General features: G+C 46.1%; 1 protein-coding gene across 1 annotated transcript in view; it reads right to left on the bottom strand.

The window, feature by feature from the left end:
* The window catches only part of prr12b (proline rich 12b), a 52,851-nt gene extending 39,303 nt beyond the window's left edge, over nucleotides 1-13,548 (bottom strand). The window contains exons 1-2 of the mRNA XM_061846762.1: nucleotides 13,471-13,548; nucleotides 11,954-12,105 (exon numbers count right to left, since the gene is read on the bottom strand). Of these exons, the coding sequence (XP_061702746.1) occupies nucleotides 11,954-12,101 (148 nt within the window). The 5' untranslated portion in view covers nucleotides 12,102-12,105; nucleotides 13,471-13,548. The remainder of the gene's footprint in view (nucleotides 1-11,953; nucleotides 12,106-13,470) is intronic.
* Nucleotides 13,549-14,521: the final 973 nt, after the last annotated feature.

The raw sequence follows: 14,521 nt of genomic DNA, 5'->3' as shown, positions 1-14,521 counted from the left end.
ACTACAGGAGGGGTTTTGGCCCACTCCTCCACACAGATCTTCTCTAGATCATACAGGTTTCTGGGCTGTCACTGAGAAACATGGAGTTTCAGTTCCCTCCAAAGATTTTCTATTGGGTTTAGTTCTGGAGACTGGCTAGGCCACGCCAGAACCTTGATATGCTTCTTACGGAGCCACTCCTTGGTTTTTCTGGCTTTGTGGTTCGGGTCATTGTCATGTTGAAAGACCCAGCCACGACCCATCTTCAATGCTCTGACTGAGGTAAAAGAGGTTCTTTCCCAAAATCTCACAATACATGGCCCCAGTCATCCTCTACATACAGTGCAGTCGTCCTGTCCCATGTGCAAAAAAACACCCCCAAAGTGCAATGCTATGGTTCACAGTAGGGATGGTGTTCTTGGGATGAAACTCATCATTCGTCTTCCTCCAAACATGGTTAGTAGAATTATGACCAAAAAGTTCAATTTTGGTCTCATCTGACCACAAAACTTTTTCCCATGACTCCTCTGTATCATCCAAATGGTCATTGGCAAACTTAAGACAGGTCTTGACATGTGCTGGTTTAAGCAGGCGACCTTCCGTGCCATGGATGATTTCAAACCATGACGTTTTAGTGCAGGGGTGTCCAAACTTTTTGCAAAGAGGGCCAGATTTGGTAAGGTGAAAATGTGTGGGGGCCGACTATTTAGCCTGACATTCTTTGAACCATTAACATTAAATACAAATTAACTTTTTGGGATTTTTTTTTAATTTAATTACAAATGGCATACTTTTACTTTTACATTTTTTTTTACATTTAGGTTTTTACCGAAATCACGAACCACAAAAAATTAAGAAAACTATAAAGGATATCTAAGTTCATGTGAAACATTACATATTATTCACTATTATATGCTCACAGTAGGAAAAGTGCTGAAAACAAAACAATGATCACTGCATATTCAAACTGTGATTTTGACCATCACAAAAAAATTAATTAACTGAGATTTAAGAATTTATTCAACTCAGAGGACTTAACAAAGGTCTTGCCTGCACTAATGTGAAGGGTGATACTGGGATCTTGACTGCAGTATGTAGTCCATGTCTGGCTCAAGAGCAGTGGTTTTGATGCGCAAGACGTCACGCAGGTGAGAGTCACTCAGTCTCGTCCTCATGCGGCTCTTGTTAATGTTCATAACGGAGAATGTCTTCTCGCACATGTGGAGCCAAACAAGCTCAGCATTTTCTTAGCAAATGTCCGAATTGCTTGGAACCTGCCTTCATCCAGCTGGCGGTAGAAGTTGACAAGAGGGAGCTGTTGGTGCCGACTGCGATGCTCGGCGTCACACTGCAGCTCAATGAGCTCCAGTTGCAGGTGGTCTGGAGCGTCATCAGGGTCCACGGAGAAAGGAGAGGAAAAAAGTGTGATCTCCTTTTCAATAGCAGCAAAGTCCCGAAAGCGCTGCTGAAACTCCTCAACCAGAGATGAGATGTCTGCTGCATACTTTGTCATTTGCGCACTGATATTGATCTGTGGGAAACTGGTCACAATTTCCTGCAGCGACGGGAAATGTGCGGTATTGGGCTGCGCCTGTGACAGGTGTCTTTGGAAAAGTAGCAGTTTGGTCCGAAAGGCTTTGATGTGTGAATACAGTTGGCTTACCACTGCATTTTGCCCTTGAAGGCTTGTGTTCAGCGCATTCAGATGTCGCATTATGTCAACTAAAAATCCCAAATCAGCCAGCCAAACAGGATCATTTAATTGTGGCATGGGTTGTCCCTTTTTAGTCAAGAATTGTCCAATTTCCTCCCTGAGAGAGAAGAAGCGCTGCAGCGCAGACCCCCGACTGAGCCACCTTACGTCGGTGTGATACAAAACATCTCCGTATTCAGCCTGGATGTCGAGAAGAAACTGTTGAAACTGGCGGTGGCACAGCGCTTTGGAGCGAATATAATTAATAGTCTTTATCACCGGTTTCATAACATTATCATATTTCATATATTTGGCACAGAGAACTTCTTGATGAATAATACAGTGGAGTTTAATAGCGCTGCCTCCTTCTTCGCTGACTTTGTTACAGACAAGGCTTGATAATCCACTCCGCTCGCCAGCCATGGCAGGTGCGCCGTCCGTAATAATCCCGGTGACTTTATTGCACTGTAGTTTCATGTCATCTACGGTGGAACAAACAGAAACAAATAAATCCGTTCCTCTTGTTTGGCCCTTCAGACTCTGGAGGTCCAGAAGCTCTTCACTCACGTTCATGTCATTGTCCACTCCTCTTAAAAAGATCTGTAACTGAGCGGTGTCGGACGCATCCGTGCTTTCATCGCACGCTAATGAGAAAAAGTCAAACTCAGTTCCTTTTGCCTCTAACTGTCTCTTAATATCTAATGAAACGTCTTCAATTCTCCGTACCACAGTATTACGAGCCAGGCTAATATTGGCAAACTCTTGCTTCTTCGCGGGACAAATTTTCTCAACCATTTTCATTACACAGTCTTTAATAAATTCACCCTCAGTGAAAGGTTTGCAGTGCTTTGCAATCAGCGTTGCCACTTCGTAGCTTGCCTTTGTGGCATTTTCATTTGACTCACGGACTCATGTGAAAAAGCTTTGCTGTGCCCTTAAAACAGCTTCCAGTTGCTTCACTTTTTCACCGCGTTTGTTCCTAGTTAGCTTGTCGTAGCTAGCATGTTTCGTCTGGTAGTGCCTCTTGATGTTGAATTCCTTGAAAACAGCCACAGTCTCTTGGCAAATTAGGCAGACACAGTTGTTTCGTATTTCAGTGAAAAAATACTCAAATTTCCACTTGTCCTGGAAGCGGCGGCCCTCGCGGTCAACTTTCCTTTTTTTGTTTACAGACGCCATGTTAGAAATGGGCTGGGCTGAAACGATCACGCAAGGTCAAGGGTCACGGCGGCCAGAGTGCGGCCACAGGGCTACTGCCATCTTCTGGTGAAATGAAAAACAGGAAAAATAGCTTTTTGTACACATGTATTTTATACTGTGGTCAACAGTGCTGGCGGGCCGCATATTATTGATTTCATGATAGAGGCCGCGGGCCGGTAAAAATTTGTCCACGGGCCGCAATTGGCCCGGGGGCCGGACTTTGGACATGTCTGTTTTAGTGTATTACCAACAGTCACCTTAAGAAGACAAAGGTAGAGCAGAGAACCATGTGGTGGAAGCTGAGAAAGGAAGAATGTTGTGCGGCCTTTCGGAAAGAGGTGAGACAGGCTCTTTATGGACAGGAGGAGCTCCCGGAAGACTGGACAACTACAGCAAAGGTCATCAGAGAGACAGGCAGGAGAGTACTTTGTGTGTCTTCTGGTAGAAAAGGAGAGAAGGAGACTTGGTAGTGGAACCCCAAAATACAGAAAGTCAAACAAGGAAAGAAGTTAGCGAAGAAGTGGGTCACAGAGGACTGAGAAGAGGCGAAAAGGGTATATTGAGATGCAACGTAGGGCAAAAGTAGAGGTGGCGAAGACTAAAAGGGGCATATGACATGTACACCAGGTTGGACACGAAAGAAGGAGAAAAGGATCTCTACAGGTTGGCCAGACAGAGGGATAGAGATGGGAAGGATGTCCAGCAGATAAGGGTGATTCAGGACAGAGATGGAAATGGAGGAAAAGTGTTCTAGTTCCTATTTTTAAGAACAAAGGGGATGTTCAGAGCTGTGGGAATTATAGAGGAATAAAGTTGATGAGCCACACAATGAAGTTATGGGAAAGAGTAGTGGAGGCTAGACTCAGGACAGAAGTAAGTATCTGCGAGCAACAGTATGGTTTCATGCCTAGAAAGAGTACCACAGATGCATTATTTGCCTTGAGGATGCTAGTGGAAAAGTACAGAGAATGTCAGAAGGAGCTACATTGTGACTTTGTGGATCTAGGGAAAGCCTATGACCGAGTACCAAGACAGGAACTGTGGTACTGCATGCGTAAGTCTAGTGTGGCAGAGAAGTATGTTAAAATAGTACAGGACAGGTATGATGGCAGCAGAACAATGGTGAGGTGTGCCTTAGGTGTGACAGAAGAATTTAAAGGTGGAGGTGGGACTGCATCAGGGATCAGCTCTGAGCCCCTTCCTGTTTGCAGTGGTGATGTATAGGCTGACAGATGAGGTTAGACTGGAATCCCCTTGGACTATGATGTTCGCAGATGATATTGTGATATGCAGTGAAAGCAGGGAGCATGCAGAGGAACAATTACAAAGATGGAGACGTGCACTGGAAAGGAGAGGAATGAAGATTAGCCGAAGTAAAAAAAGAATATATGTGCGTGAATGAGAAAGGTGGAGGGGGAAGAGTGAGGCTACAGGGAGAAGAGATAGCAAGGGTGGAGGACTTCAAATATTTAGGGTCAACAATCCAGAACAATGGTGAGTGTGGTAAGGAAGTGAATAAACGGGTCCAAGCAGGTTGGAACAGCTGGCGAAAGGTGTCTGGTGTGTTATGTGACAGAAGAGTGTCTGCTAGGATGAAGGGGAAAGTTTACAAAACAGTGGTGAGGCCGGCCATGATGTACGGATTAGAGACGGTGGCACTGAAGAAACAACAGGAAGCAGAACTGGAGGTAGCAGAAATGAAGATGCTGAGGTTCTTGCTCGGAGTGAGCAGGTTGGATAGGAATAGAAATGAGCTCATTAGAGGGACAGCCAAAGTTGGATGTTTTGGAGATAAGATTCAAGAGAGCAGACTTCGATGGTTTGGACTTGTACAGAGGCGAGAGAGTGAGTATATTGGTAGAAGGGTGCTCAGGATGGAGCTGCCAGGCAAAAGAGCGAGAGGAAGACCAAAGAGAAGGTTTATGGATGTGGTGAGGGAAGACATGAGGGCAGTTGGGGTTAGAGAGGAAGATGCAGAAGATAGGCGAAGATGGCAAAAGATCACACGCTGTGGCGACCCCTAACGGGACAAGCCGAAGGGAAAAGAAGAAGACCAACAGTCACCTTGGAAATGGGGGTCCCAGCTCTTGCTCTGCTCCATTGTAAAAACTGTTTCTGCCTGCAATGAAGAATGTTTTGCTCTGCACCAATTAAAAAACAGTTTCATTCTGCAATGAAGAATGCTTTGCTCTGCTCTAGATAACGTGGCAGCAAATGTAGGATAAACAGGTGGAAAACATGGGAATAATTGTGAAAGTAATTATCATACATCTGCTTCCAATAAAGAAATGCCATACTCTGCTTTAGATAACATGGCAGCCACTTAACAGGAGATAGCACAAGAACATCTAATCATCAGAACTGTTAGAACCAGGAGCACCTGTTGCCTGTGAAAGAAAGTATGACCACACATGTACTCAATAATCTTCCACACACATGAACAAACAAGTACACTTTGTTTCCAACGATGTTTTGCTCGCCTGTCTCCTTTTTGTAACATCCATGTAAATCAGGGCTGTTTTGAAACCAAATAAAGAGAAATTGTGAATTGTACGAGACAGTTCCTCTTCTCTCTCCCCGCGAGCTGTCAAACTTGAACCAGTGTCTTTGCTTCCGTTTTTGTCCTGTTTAATGAATGTCTAATTGGTAAACCTGACAATAGCTGTATATGGACAACGCAGACGGGACTGCAGATTCAGGGGATAGAGTGGAAAACAAAGGTGGTTAACCATGCCCAACATGTAACGGGGGTAAAGCAGTGGATGCCAAAGGAAGAGACGTATGCGAGTACTAGACTCAAGTTAATTTATCACTCCAGGTATACATATCCTGGGAGGCAAGACACCTGAGTCCTGTCTCCAGGTCCTGGTTTAAATGTACAGTCTGCCCATATGTCTCAGGATAGAACCCAGAGGACATGCTGACTGAAGCCACAACAAATGAACAAAAATCCTCCAGAATCGTGAGACAAACTGTGAGCCCTTATCAAACAAAATATCGACGCAATCCATGCAAACAAAAAACATTGAGCATTAAGAGTTTGGCTGTTTGCGTGGCCGAGGGAATTTTAGGCAAAGCGAAAAAGTGCACCATTTTAGAGAATTGATCAATAGTCTGTAACATCACTACAGATGTTGGGCTACCAGAAATGCTGTTCAATGACAAATTTTGTCATTGCTATGCCCAGATGACATACAATCTTGTTGGTGAGGGCCAAGTGAATTACCCAAACCCTTAAAGAAGGCACAACAAAAAGTCAGTCATCCAGACACCCTTCTGGACTATGAATACCTTGAAGGGTGTCTTGGACATGCCTCTCTATTTCCCACGTGAATGCGGACACAAAACATGATTCTGGTAGTATGGGTGCGGGTTCGGAATGATCTTTTTCAGGAAAATGTAATCAAGACCTTTTTAGACCCCGTTCGAGAGGCTAAGACAAAGTCAAGACAAGCAAAAAAAGTGCCCACATGGATTCTCTAGTTGAGTGTCTTTTTCCTGATTTTATACACTTTTTTTACAGGAACACACAAGGATGTAACTTGCCATCTGCGGAATTCCTCTGCAGGAGAACCGCCCCAACCCCAGAATGCAATGCATCAACTTGGACCATAAACTGACGGTTGGGATTATGTAAAAAGAGAATAGGGCCGAGACAAATTTTGTCTTTAGTCTTTTAAAAGCGAGCTCACAGGCCGGGTGGCAGGCAAATGATCTGTTCAACGAGGTAAGGCTGTGCAACGGTGAAGCTACCGTGCTGAAATCCCTAATAAACCTGTGGTAGAAGTTAGCAAACCCAAGAAACCTTTGCAGTTCCTGGCGTGATGTAGGACTAGGCCATTGGGCGACGGCTTCAATTTTACTGGGGTCCACTCTGATCTCCCCCTCAGATAACACGAACTCCAGGAATAACATGGACGAACAGTTTAATTTGCCTTTACATAAAGGCGGAGAAATGCAACTGCAACAAATGCAAAAATATGCACCAGCAGCTGCAGGTCTACGGACATGTCCCATGTGAGTCTTTTTGTCTGAGGAAAAAAATCAAGATGCTATCAAAATAAACAAAAATACAGATATTGAGCAGATCGCATAACATGTGATTGACAAAACTCTGGAATACAACAGGAGCATTCATGAGGCCAAAAGACCAAGTACTCGTAATGTCCGTTAGGCGTGTTGAACGCTGTTTTCCACTCCCCCCGTCCTGAATCCATACAAGGTGGTAAGCTCTCAAGTGAGGCTTGGTAAGTATCTTGGCCCGCTCCAGAAGTTCAAAAGCAGTGGAAATGAGGGGGAGAAGATATTTGTTTTCTCTGGTTGTGTTGTTGACTCCCCGATATTCAATGCAACGACGCAGGAATTTGTCCTTTTTCTCCACACAAAAAAAAAACCAGCTCCTCCAGGAGATGACGATGTTTGCATCAGCCCAGCTGCATACGTGGCTGATGGCAGTTTTCTCAGGAAAATTACCCACCATACTCAGACTCTCACATTGATGTTTCCAGACTCACACGCTGAACGCATAAGTTTTCATGTCTCTGACGCAAAGAATCATAGCATAGTCTTGTGGGGTCCATGGCTGAGACTGAACAATCCCCATATCGACTGGTCAACCAGAGAAATCAGGTCTTGGGGAGAAAATTGTGCACTAATGTGTTTCTCACCACAGAGTACGGGGGTAAGATGGTGCACAGGAAAACACTCAGACCTTGTCTTTAGTACCCTCCTATTACCATGACCTGAAGGAAATATTCTTTAAATGCAAGGCCGACTCGCTTCTTCTGCACATACCATATAACACATGTGCAATTGACTTACTGCCTGGCTCCTCACCCCTTCATGGGAGACTTTTATCTCTTTCAGGTCTGAAACATCAAGCCATGAAAGAATATGTGGAGGAATCACTGGCTGCTGGACTTATGCGGCCCTCGCCATCACTGTCAGGGGTGGGCTTGTTTTTCGTGCAAAAGAAGGATAAGAACCTGCGGTCCTGTAAAGACTATCAAGGACAGAACAGCATTACGGTAAAGATCAGGTACCCTCTCCCTAATCAGGTCCCCTCTCTCCTAATTTCCACAGCCTTTCAGCTCCTGAAGGGGACCAAGGTTTTATCCAAGCTAGATTTGGGGAATCCTTACCACCTCATCAGGATACTGGAGGGGGACGAGTGGAAAACAGCATTCACACACACCCTGGTCATGCTGAATATTTGGTGATGCCTTTTGAACTCACGAACACCCCTTGTTTCTCCCCCCCCCCCAGATCATGGGCAGGGGTCCGGTCTACGCTGTGCACTGGCAGCTGTCCTCACACTGTCGGGGATGGCAGTACAGTATCTGGTCAATTAGGAGGAGTACGGTCCCAAGGAGGAGTCGTGGGTTCCTTCCCAGTTTATCGTCGGCCCCTCGCTCATCAGGGATTTCCATACCACGCATTTTGAGGCCCCTGGGCCATGAGGGGCTGGCCCCTGGATCGAGGTACTGTCATGGGTGTGTCCTTCCTTAACCTGGTGCGCACCTGCTCCAGTGAGCAGACATGCCCACCTGCTTTTTGTTCATTCTAATTACTGTTGATATATATTACCAAATGTTTGTTCTGGTCCTTCACCAAGTCATTGTACCTTGATGTCACGTTCCCGCAGTTCCATGTTCATGTCTTTGATCTTTTGTGTACCAAACCCTGCCTCGTTGGCAACCTTGCCTCTTTGCCTGATGATTCTGATATTGCTGCCTGTTTGCACTACCTGTATGTGTATCGACCTTGGAAAAAATACATACACTCCCTCAACTGTAGTTGGTCTTGTGAGTCATGCATCTTGGGTTCGGCCTCCAGTTCTAGTAATGACAGACTCCTCCACGTACTGCTTTATGGCTAGGTGTTCAGGTCCTGAAAGAGAATACAGTCTCCCTTGGGGGGATGAGGTTCTGAACAACAAATGAATGGCACAATCATACGGTCTATGACGAGGAAGAGACTTGGCCTTGGCCTTGGAAAAAAACTTCCTTGAGGTCATGATAACAAGAAGGCACCTGAGACAGGTCCGAGTCCTCTATCAAGGATTGTGGCCTTCGTTCTGCCACCTCTATGGGTCCCATCTTATGCGACCTAAAACAGACTTTGATGCAATTGGTGCCCCGAGACTCAATTCCCCCTGAAGACCAGTCTATATGGGGGTTGTTCACCCTTAACCACAGGCCAACCAAGATCGCATCATGATTATCGGTGTCAAAGATATGCAAACTAATATGTTCGAAATGAGAGTCTGGGAATGTTATGGTGAGAGTCTGGGTTCAATGCGTTATTTTGCCGAGGAAGGTTCCCTCTGTTGCATACGCGTTGCAAGGTCATTAATCCTTCATAGTTGGGAGGCCCATGTGCTTACAAGAGTATGTTCGATAGGTTGGTGTCTGAGCTACAGTCTATGAAAGCATCTATTAGGACTTACTGAGTCAGAGAAGAGAGCACGACCTTAGCATGACCTTTTCTGTGAGGTTCACACTCACCGTTATTAGCATCTTATCCAGGTAAGCAGCAGGTTTGGCATGCCAACGAGCCACTCTGTGACCCTGTTGTCCACTGTAGAAACAACACCCCTCCCTTAACTGATGCATACACTCCTCTGGGGTGAGTAGGAAACAGCCCAGTTCCATGGGTTCCTCTGTTATTGCTGCGGGGAGTGGCAGTAAGCCGAAGCTCCAGGTGTAGGATTTCATCACTCTCTGCCGAACCTCGTCTTGCTCATCATCCATGAGCTGCTAGTCTATTTTCAGGGGAAGAGCAAAGAGGAAATCCAGATGCACAGGGAAATCCATCAGAACAAGCTGGTCCATGACAGTGGGGAAGAGGCCCTGCAAAAAATGTATCTAGTAATGCCCTGTCATTCCATTGACTCCATGCTGCTTGAATGCGGAACTTTATTGCATAACCTGACACCTTGCATTTGCCTTGGTAGAGTGTCACCAGAGATCTCGTGACCTCACGTTCCAGGGTTGCGTACTATAAGACCTGTTACATCTTCCTTACAAGGGATTCTCACGACCAGCTTGTGTCGGTGTTGCGGTTCTATTCGCCCATGGCCCAAGCTTCTGCGCGTCTAGTCGGGTAGGAAAAGACGTAGGCTATCTTAGCTCTATTGGTCGGGAAGGCAGCTGCTTGAAGCTTGAAATTAAGAACCCACTGATTGATGAATGGTTCAACATTCCTGGAGTTCACAGAGAACAGTTCTTGGCGGGAGAGAGGCAGGCAGGTGGCCGTGAGCGGTCCCGTCATGGTGGCAAGCTCGCAGTGGTTTCAGTGTCCTGTGGCTGTCTCTGGGAGTGTGCCTGCAATGGGTTGGCTTGGGGAAGAGATACGCATGGGTTCTAGCTGTGAGATTACCTGCTGCAACATGTTTCTCTGTGGCTCCTAGACCTTGCCAAAGGCAATGAATTGCTCCTGGTTCTGAGCCAGATTGTGTCCTTGCATCTGCAGAGCTTTGTGCACAGGGTTGGAGTTGGCTGGGTACATGAGTTGGCCAGATCGTTCTGCCAGGAACAGATCACGGGGTTGAACCCAGAATGCATGACTCATGAGATCAGGTACAGTTCGGGGAGCATATTTATTCAATCCAAGGTCGATATACAAGCAGGTAGTCCGAATCAAAAGGAAAAGAGGCAAGGTCATCAATGATGCAGGGTTTGATAAACAAAGAAACAAAGATATGAACACAGAACTGCGGGAACGTGACATCAAGGTACACGATCTAGCAAATTAATACACACACACACACACACACACATATCTTAAATAGATACACTAATTATTCTGAACGAGGATCATGGCCACGCCCTGACAGGATGGCATAAATGTGGCGGGGTGAGTGTCGGTGCAGAGTTGTTTTAGACAAAGAGTTGCTACTTTTGAAGAGAAGCCCAAGGCATGCGTGTTTAAAAAAATTGAGTTTGTTGTGCGCAAGTAGCACACTGTGTCTTTGATAAGGTGGAAGAAGGAACTGTTATTCTCAAATCAGGGAGGTTGAAGTGCGCAAAGTTCATGCCATGTAAATTATGTAAAGATCACAAACAGTTTTGCTGTGAAGTAAGCACTTGAAGACCGCACCCTGCTCTGATCATTAATATGCCTTCCATTCCAGCCAGTGGGATGATTTAAAATACTGTATATCCTTCATCCATTTTCTGAGCCACTTATCCTCACAGGGGTTCTGGGAGCACTAGAGCCTATCTCACCTATCTTCGAGAGTTCCCACCCAATCACAGGGCACATGGAGACAGACAAGTCCCACTCACAATCACACCTAGAGGTATTTAAAGTGTCCAATTTAAGGTATATTTTTGGAATGTGGGAGGAAACTAGAGTGCCTGGAGAGAACCCACACAGGCACAGGGAGAACACGCAAACTCCACACAGGTGGGTCCGGCATCGAACCCAGGACCTCAGAACTGTGAGGCCAACGCTTTGCAGCTGACGCACCAGCCCGCCATCATATTGATGATGATAATAATAATAATGCTGATGCTCATGTTCAATTGATTTCTACAGTGATTCAGAGGGTTTGATGCCCACTGCTCTCATATTTATTTATGGATTACATTTGGCATCCACCACACATCCTCACAGCTCAGAATCTGTCGGGTTTTGCCCTGATCAAAATCAGCAGAATCACTTTAGACCAGCGGTATACTTATTGCGCTGGACTTGGACTTGGTCCCAGCATGTGTAAGTTTAGACCGACTATCTGCCACCAACTACCAATGTGCAGGGACCATGAAAAAAGGGACATGTCCTTGTTGCGCCGTTACGCCCAGGTTGGCGCAGACTCGTCTGGAAATTAATAAATGAGTTAGTGAGCCTTGCGGTTACGTAGAAAAATCCTTGTGTGTCTTTGACATTCTTGGCAAATAAAAATTGTTCTGATTAGGATTGTGATCAAGATACTGTGCGCCAATTTGTGTGCAGTCTACAAAAATAGAGCCCTTGATCTGTAATCACCATAGACCATTGTCTATCCAACTTATTGCTCATCTTGATAGATATCAACATCAAAAAACAGTTTAATTTAAATGTGATACATTTGCTTACCTAGTGTACGTCCACCCCAGGCCCCACCCTGTCTGGGGCTTCCTGGGTGGTGGTTGGTTGCATAGCCCTGGAGTGTGTGAGGGGTACCATAGGCTTGCCGGTGGAGCAGCTCTGTGTCAGTGTGGGATGACCTTGTACTCCCGTACATGAGGCTGAAGACAAATGATAATAGTAAAGTAATTTCTTAAACCACATGGAGGGCAGTTTATGATTTTGAGCAGTTTCATAAAACAACAACAACTAAAAAATAAAAAAAACAATTTTAAACTGTCTATTTGGTAACAGGTTCTGGTCCAAAATGTATGCACAAGACTGGAGCTCGAACAGCACTCTTGGTATGATGATGTACAGTATTTCAAACTAAACCTCCTTTGAACTAAACAGTTAAATCTCTTCAGTTCTAACACATTACTAGCACTAAACATTCTTGGACTTCAATAAAACAACAAAAATGTCTATTTCTTGGTCTAAAGTTTTGATTTTTTAAGTATACTGTACATACCAGACACCATGAAACTTGACATATTTGGCTTGAATAAAAATAGATTAAATATCAAACACATACATTGCAGTTACAGTTCAATGATAGCCTGATGATAAACGGGTGTGTCTTTGGTGGTTCATTTGCTGTATAGTTATTATTATAGACACACTTAAAATTAATTCCTGAGCTTCTCACGATTACGTTTTCCCACGCAACCAGTAGAGAGGGAGGGGTTTCTGATTGACAGCCACATAATGAAATGTGCTCTCTTGGATGCAATAATTAATGGATGCCTGAACATTTCTGCAGGAAGTCAGCCACAGATAGATCTGGAATGCAAATGTTACTTTGTCAGGTCTAATGCAACAAAGGTCGTAAGGTGTGATGCTGATGACTTTGAGGTTAAATGAAGAAGTCAGCTGGAAGGAGGTCCAAGAGTTGCACGTTTCGGAGTTACGACTCCACTCTGCTGTAGCCCACACCTCTGCTCTCCCCGTCAGGTCGGATATGACGACAGCAATTCGTGCATAGAAGGTGGAAGCCTGTAGCTCGAAGTGGAGGTCGCACTGAGCGAGGAAAGTTTGACATTCCCCATCTCAAAGGAAAAGTGTTCAGACCGGGAGAGTGGTGTGAACCCGAACTCCATGACTGGCGGGGTAGCCGGAGCGACCTGGACTGAGGTAGGAACTGTGGCGGGTGCCGTCGACGTGACGTTAGCGGCGCTAGCCTGAGCTGCTAGCCATGGCTCTAATCGGGCAGAGATCTCGAGAAGTCTCTGGTTGGTAACCTGAAGAGCAGTCTCCTGCTCGGCCAGGAGTCTGCCCTGGATCTGTAGAGAGCGACGGATGACTTCTGAGTCGACTGGGTCCATGTTGTGGCCAGATCGTTCTGTCATAACCAGAACTCTAGTGTGGACCCAAATGCACGACTCGGTAGACAGGGAGGCAGTTAAAGGAAGGTCTTTATTCGTTCCAAGGTCGTAAGCCAGAGAGTCAGTAAGAGACAGGAGCATATTCAAGAGTGTCAAGCTTACGGGGTTGGTGAGAGGACAGGCGGAGGTCGGTACACAGGGATTCAGGATCAGGAAGAAGGAAGTGCGGGAACAAGGCATGGATGGAAACAATCAGGCAAATCCAGACCGTCCGCTGGGTCTTACATATACTAGGGTTAATTATCCCTGCTGAGGCGCAGGTATGCAGGGGACCTGCACCGCCAGGGCGGGACCGGCAGGACCATGACAGAGAGGGACGGAGCTGTCAACTGACACCACCACCAACACCACCTGCTGGTGAGTTTGCTCCGATGGTGGGGGAAGATGCCGGTCCGACATGGCACGCCAAAATCTACTGTATTATGAGGGTGTGCTGGGAACGGCTGGCAGATTCCCCTGTCTGAAGAAATTTCAACTCCCACCTCTGAAAGAACTTTGCTCACATCCCAGGGAAGTCCGGAGTTCTGCACCTCCATTACTGAGGCGGCCAACTGGAGTTGTGACCGTAAGGTGGTCGGTGCCTGTCATGGCGGCAATCCCCGAACACATTGGTGGACACCAACAGTGAGGGATACTGTCAAGATGAAGAAAGAGACTTATCGGGAGTATTTGTCAAGCGGGACTCCCGAGGCAGCTGATAGGTACCGGCTGGCCAGGCGGAATACAGCTTCGGTGGCCATTGAGGCAAAAACCCAGGTGTATGAGGAGTTTGGAGAGGCCATGGAGAACAACTTCAAGAGGGCTTTGAGGAAATTCTGGTCCACCATCCACTGTCTTAGGAGGGGGAAGCAGTACACAGTCAAGACTCCTCAATTTCACCAACATGCCTTCCCATGAGGAAGTTGAGTCTGGAGGCTCTGAGGCAAGCTCTTCTATTTCTGCGGATGAGATCACCGAGGTGGTTCAAAACCTCCTTAGTGGCAGGGCCCCAGGGGTGGATGGGATTTGCCCAGAGTTCCTAAAGGCTCTGGATGTTGTGTGACTGTCTTGGTTGACACACCACTGCAACATCGCATGAACATCGGGGACAGTGCCTCTGGATTGGAAAACTGGAGCAGCGGTCCCCCTTTATAAGACGGCGGATAGGAGGGTG

This window comes from Syngnathoides biaculeatus, chromosome 16 (genome assembly GCF_019802595.1).
Source record: "Syngnathoides biaculeatus isolate LvHL_M chromosome 16, ASM1980259v1, whole genome shotgun sequence".
NCBI lineage: Eukaryota > Metazoa > Chordata > Actinopteri > Syngnathiformes > Syngnathidae > Syngnathoides > Syngnathoides biaculeatus.
This window is presented reverse-complemented; position numbering and strand designations above follow the sequence as displayed.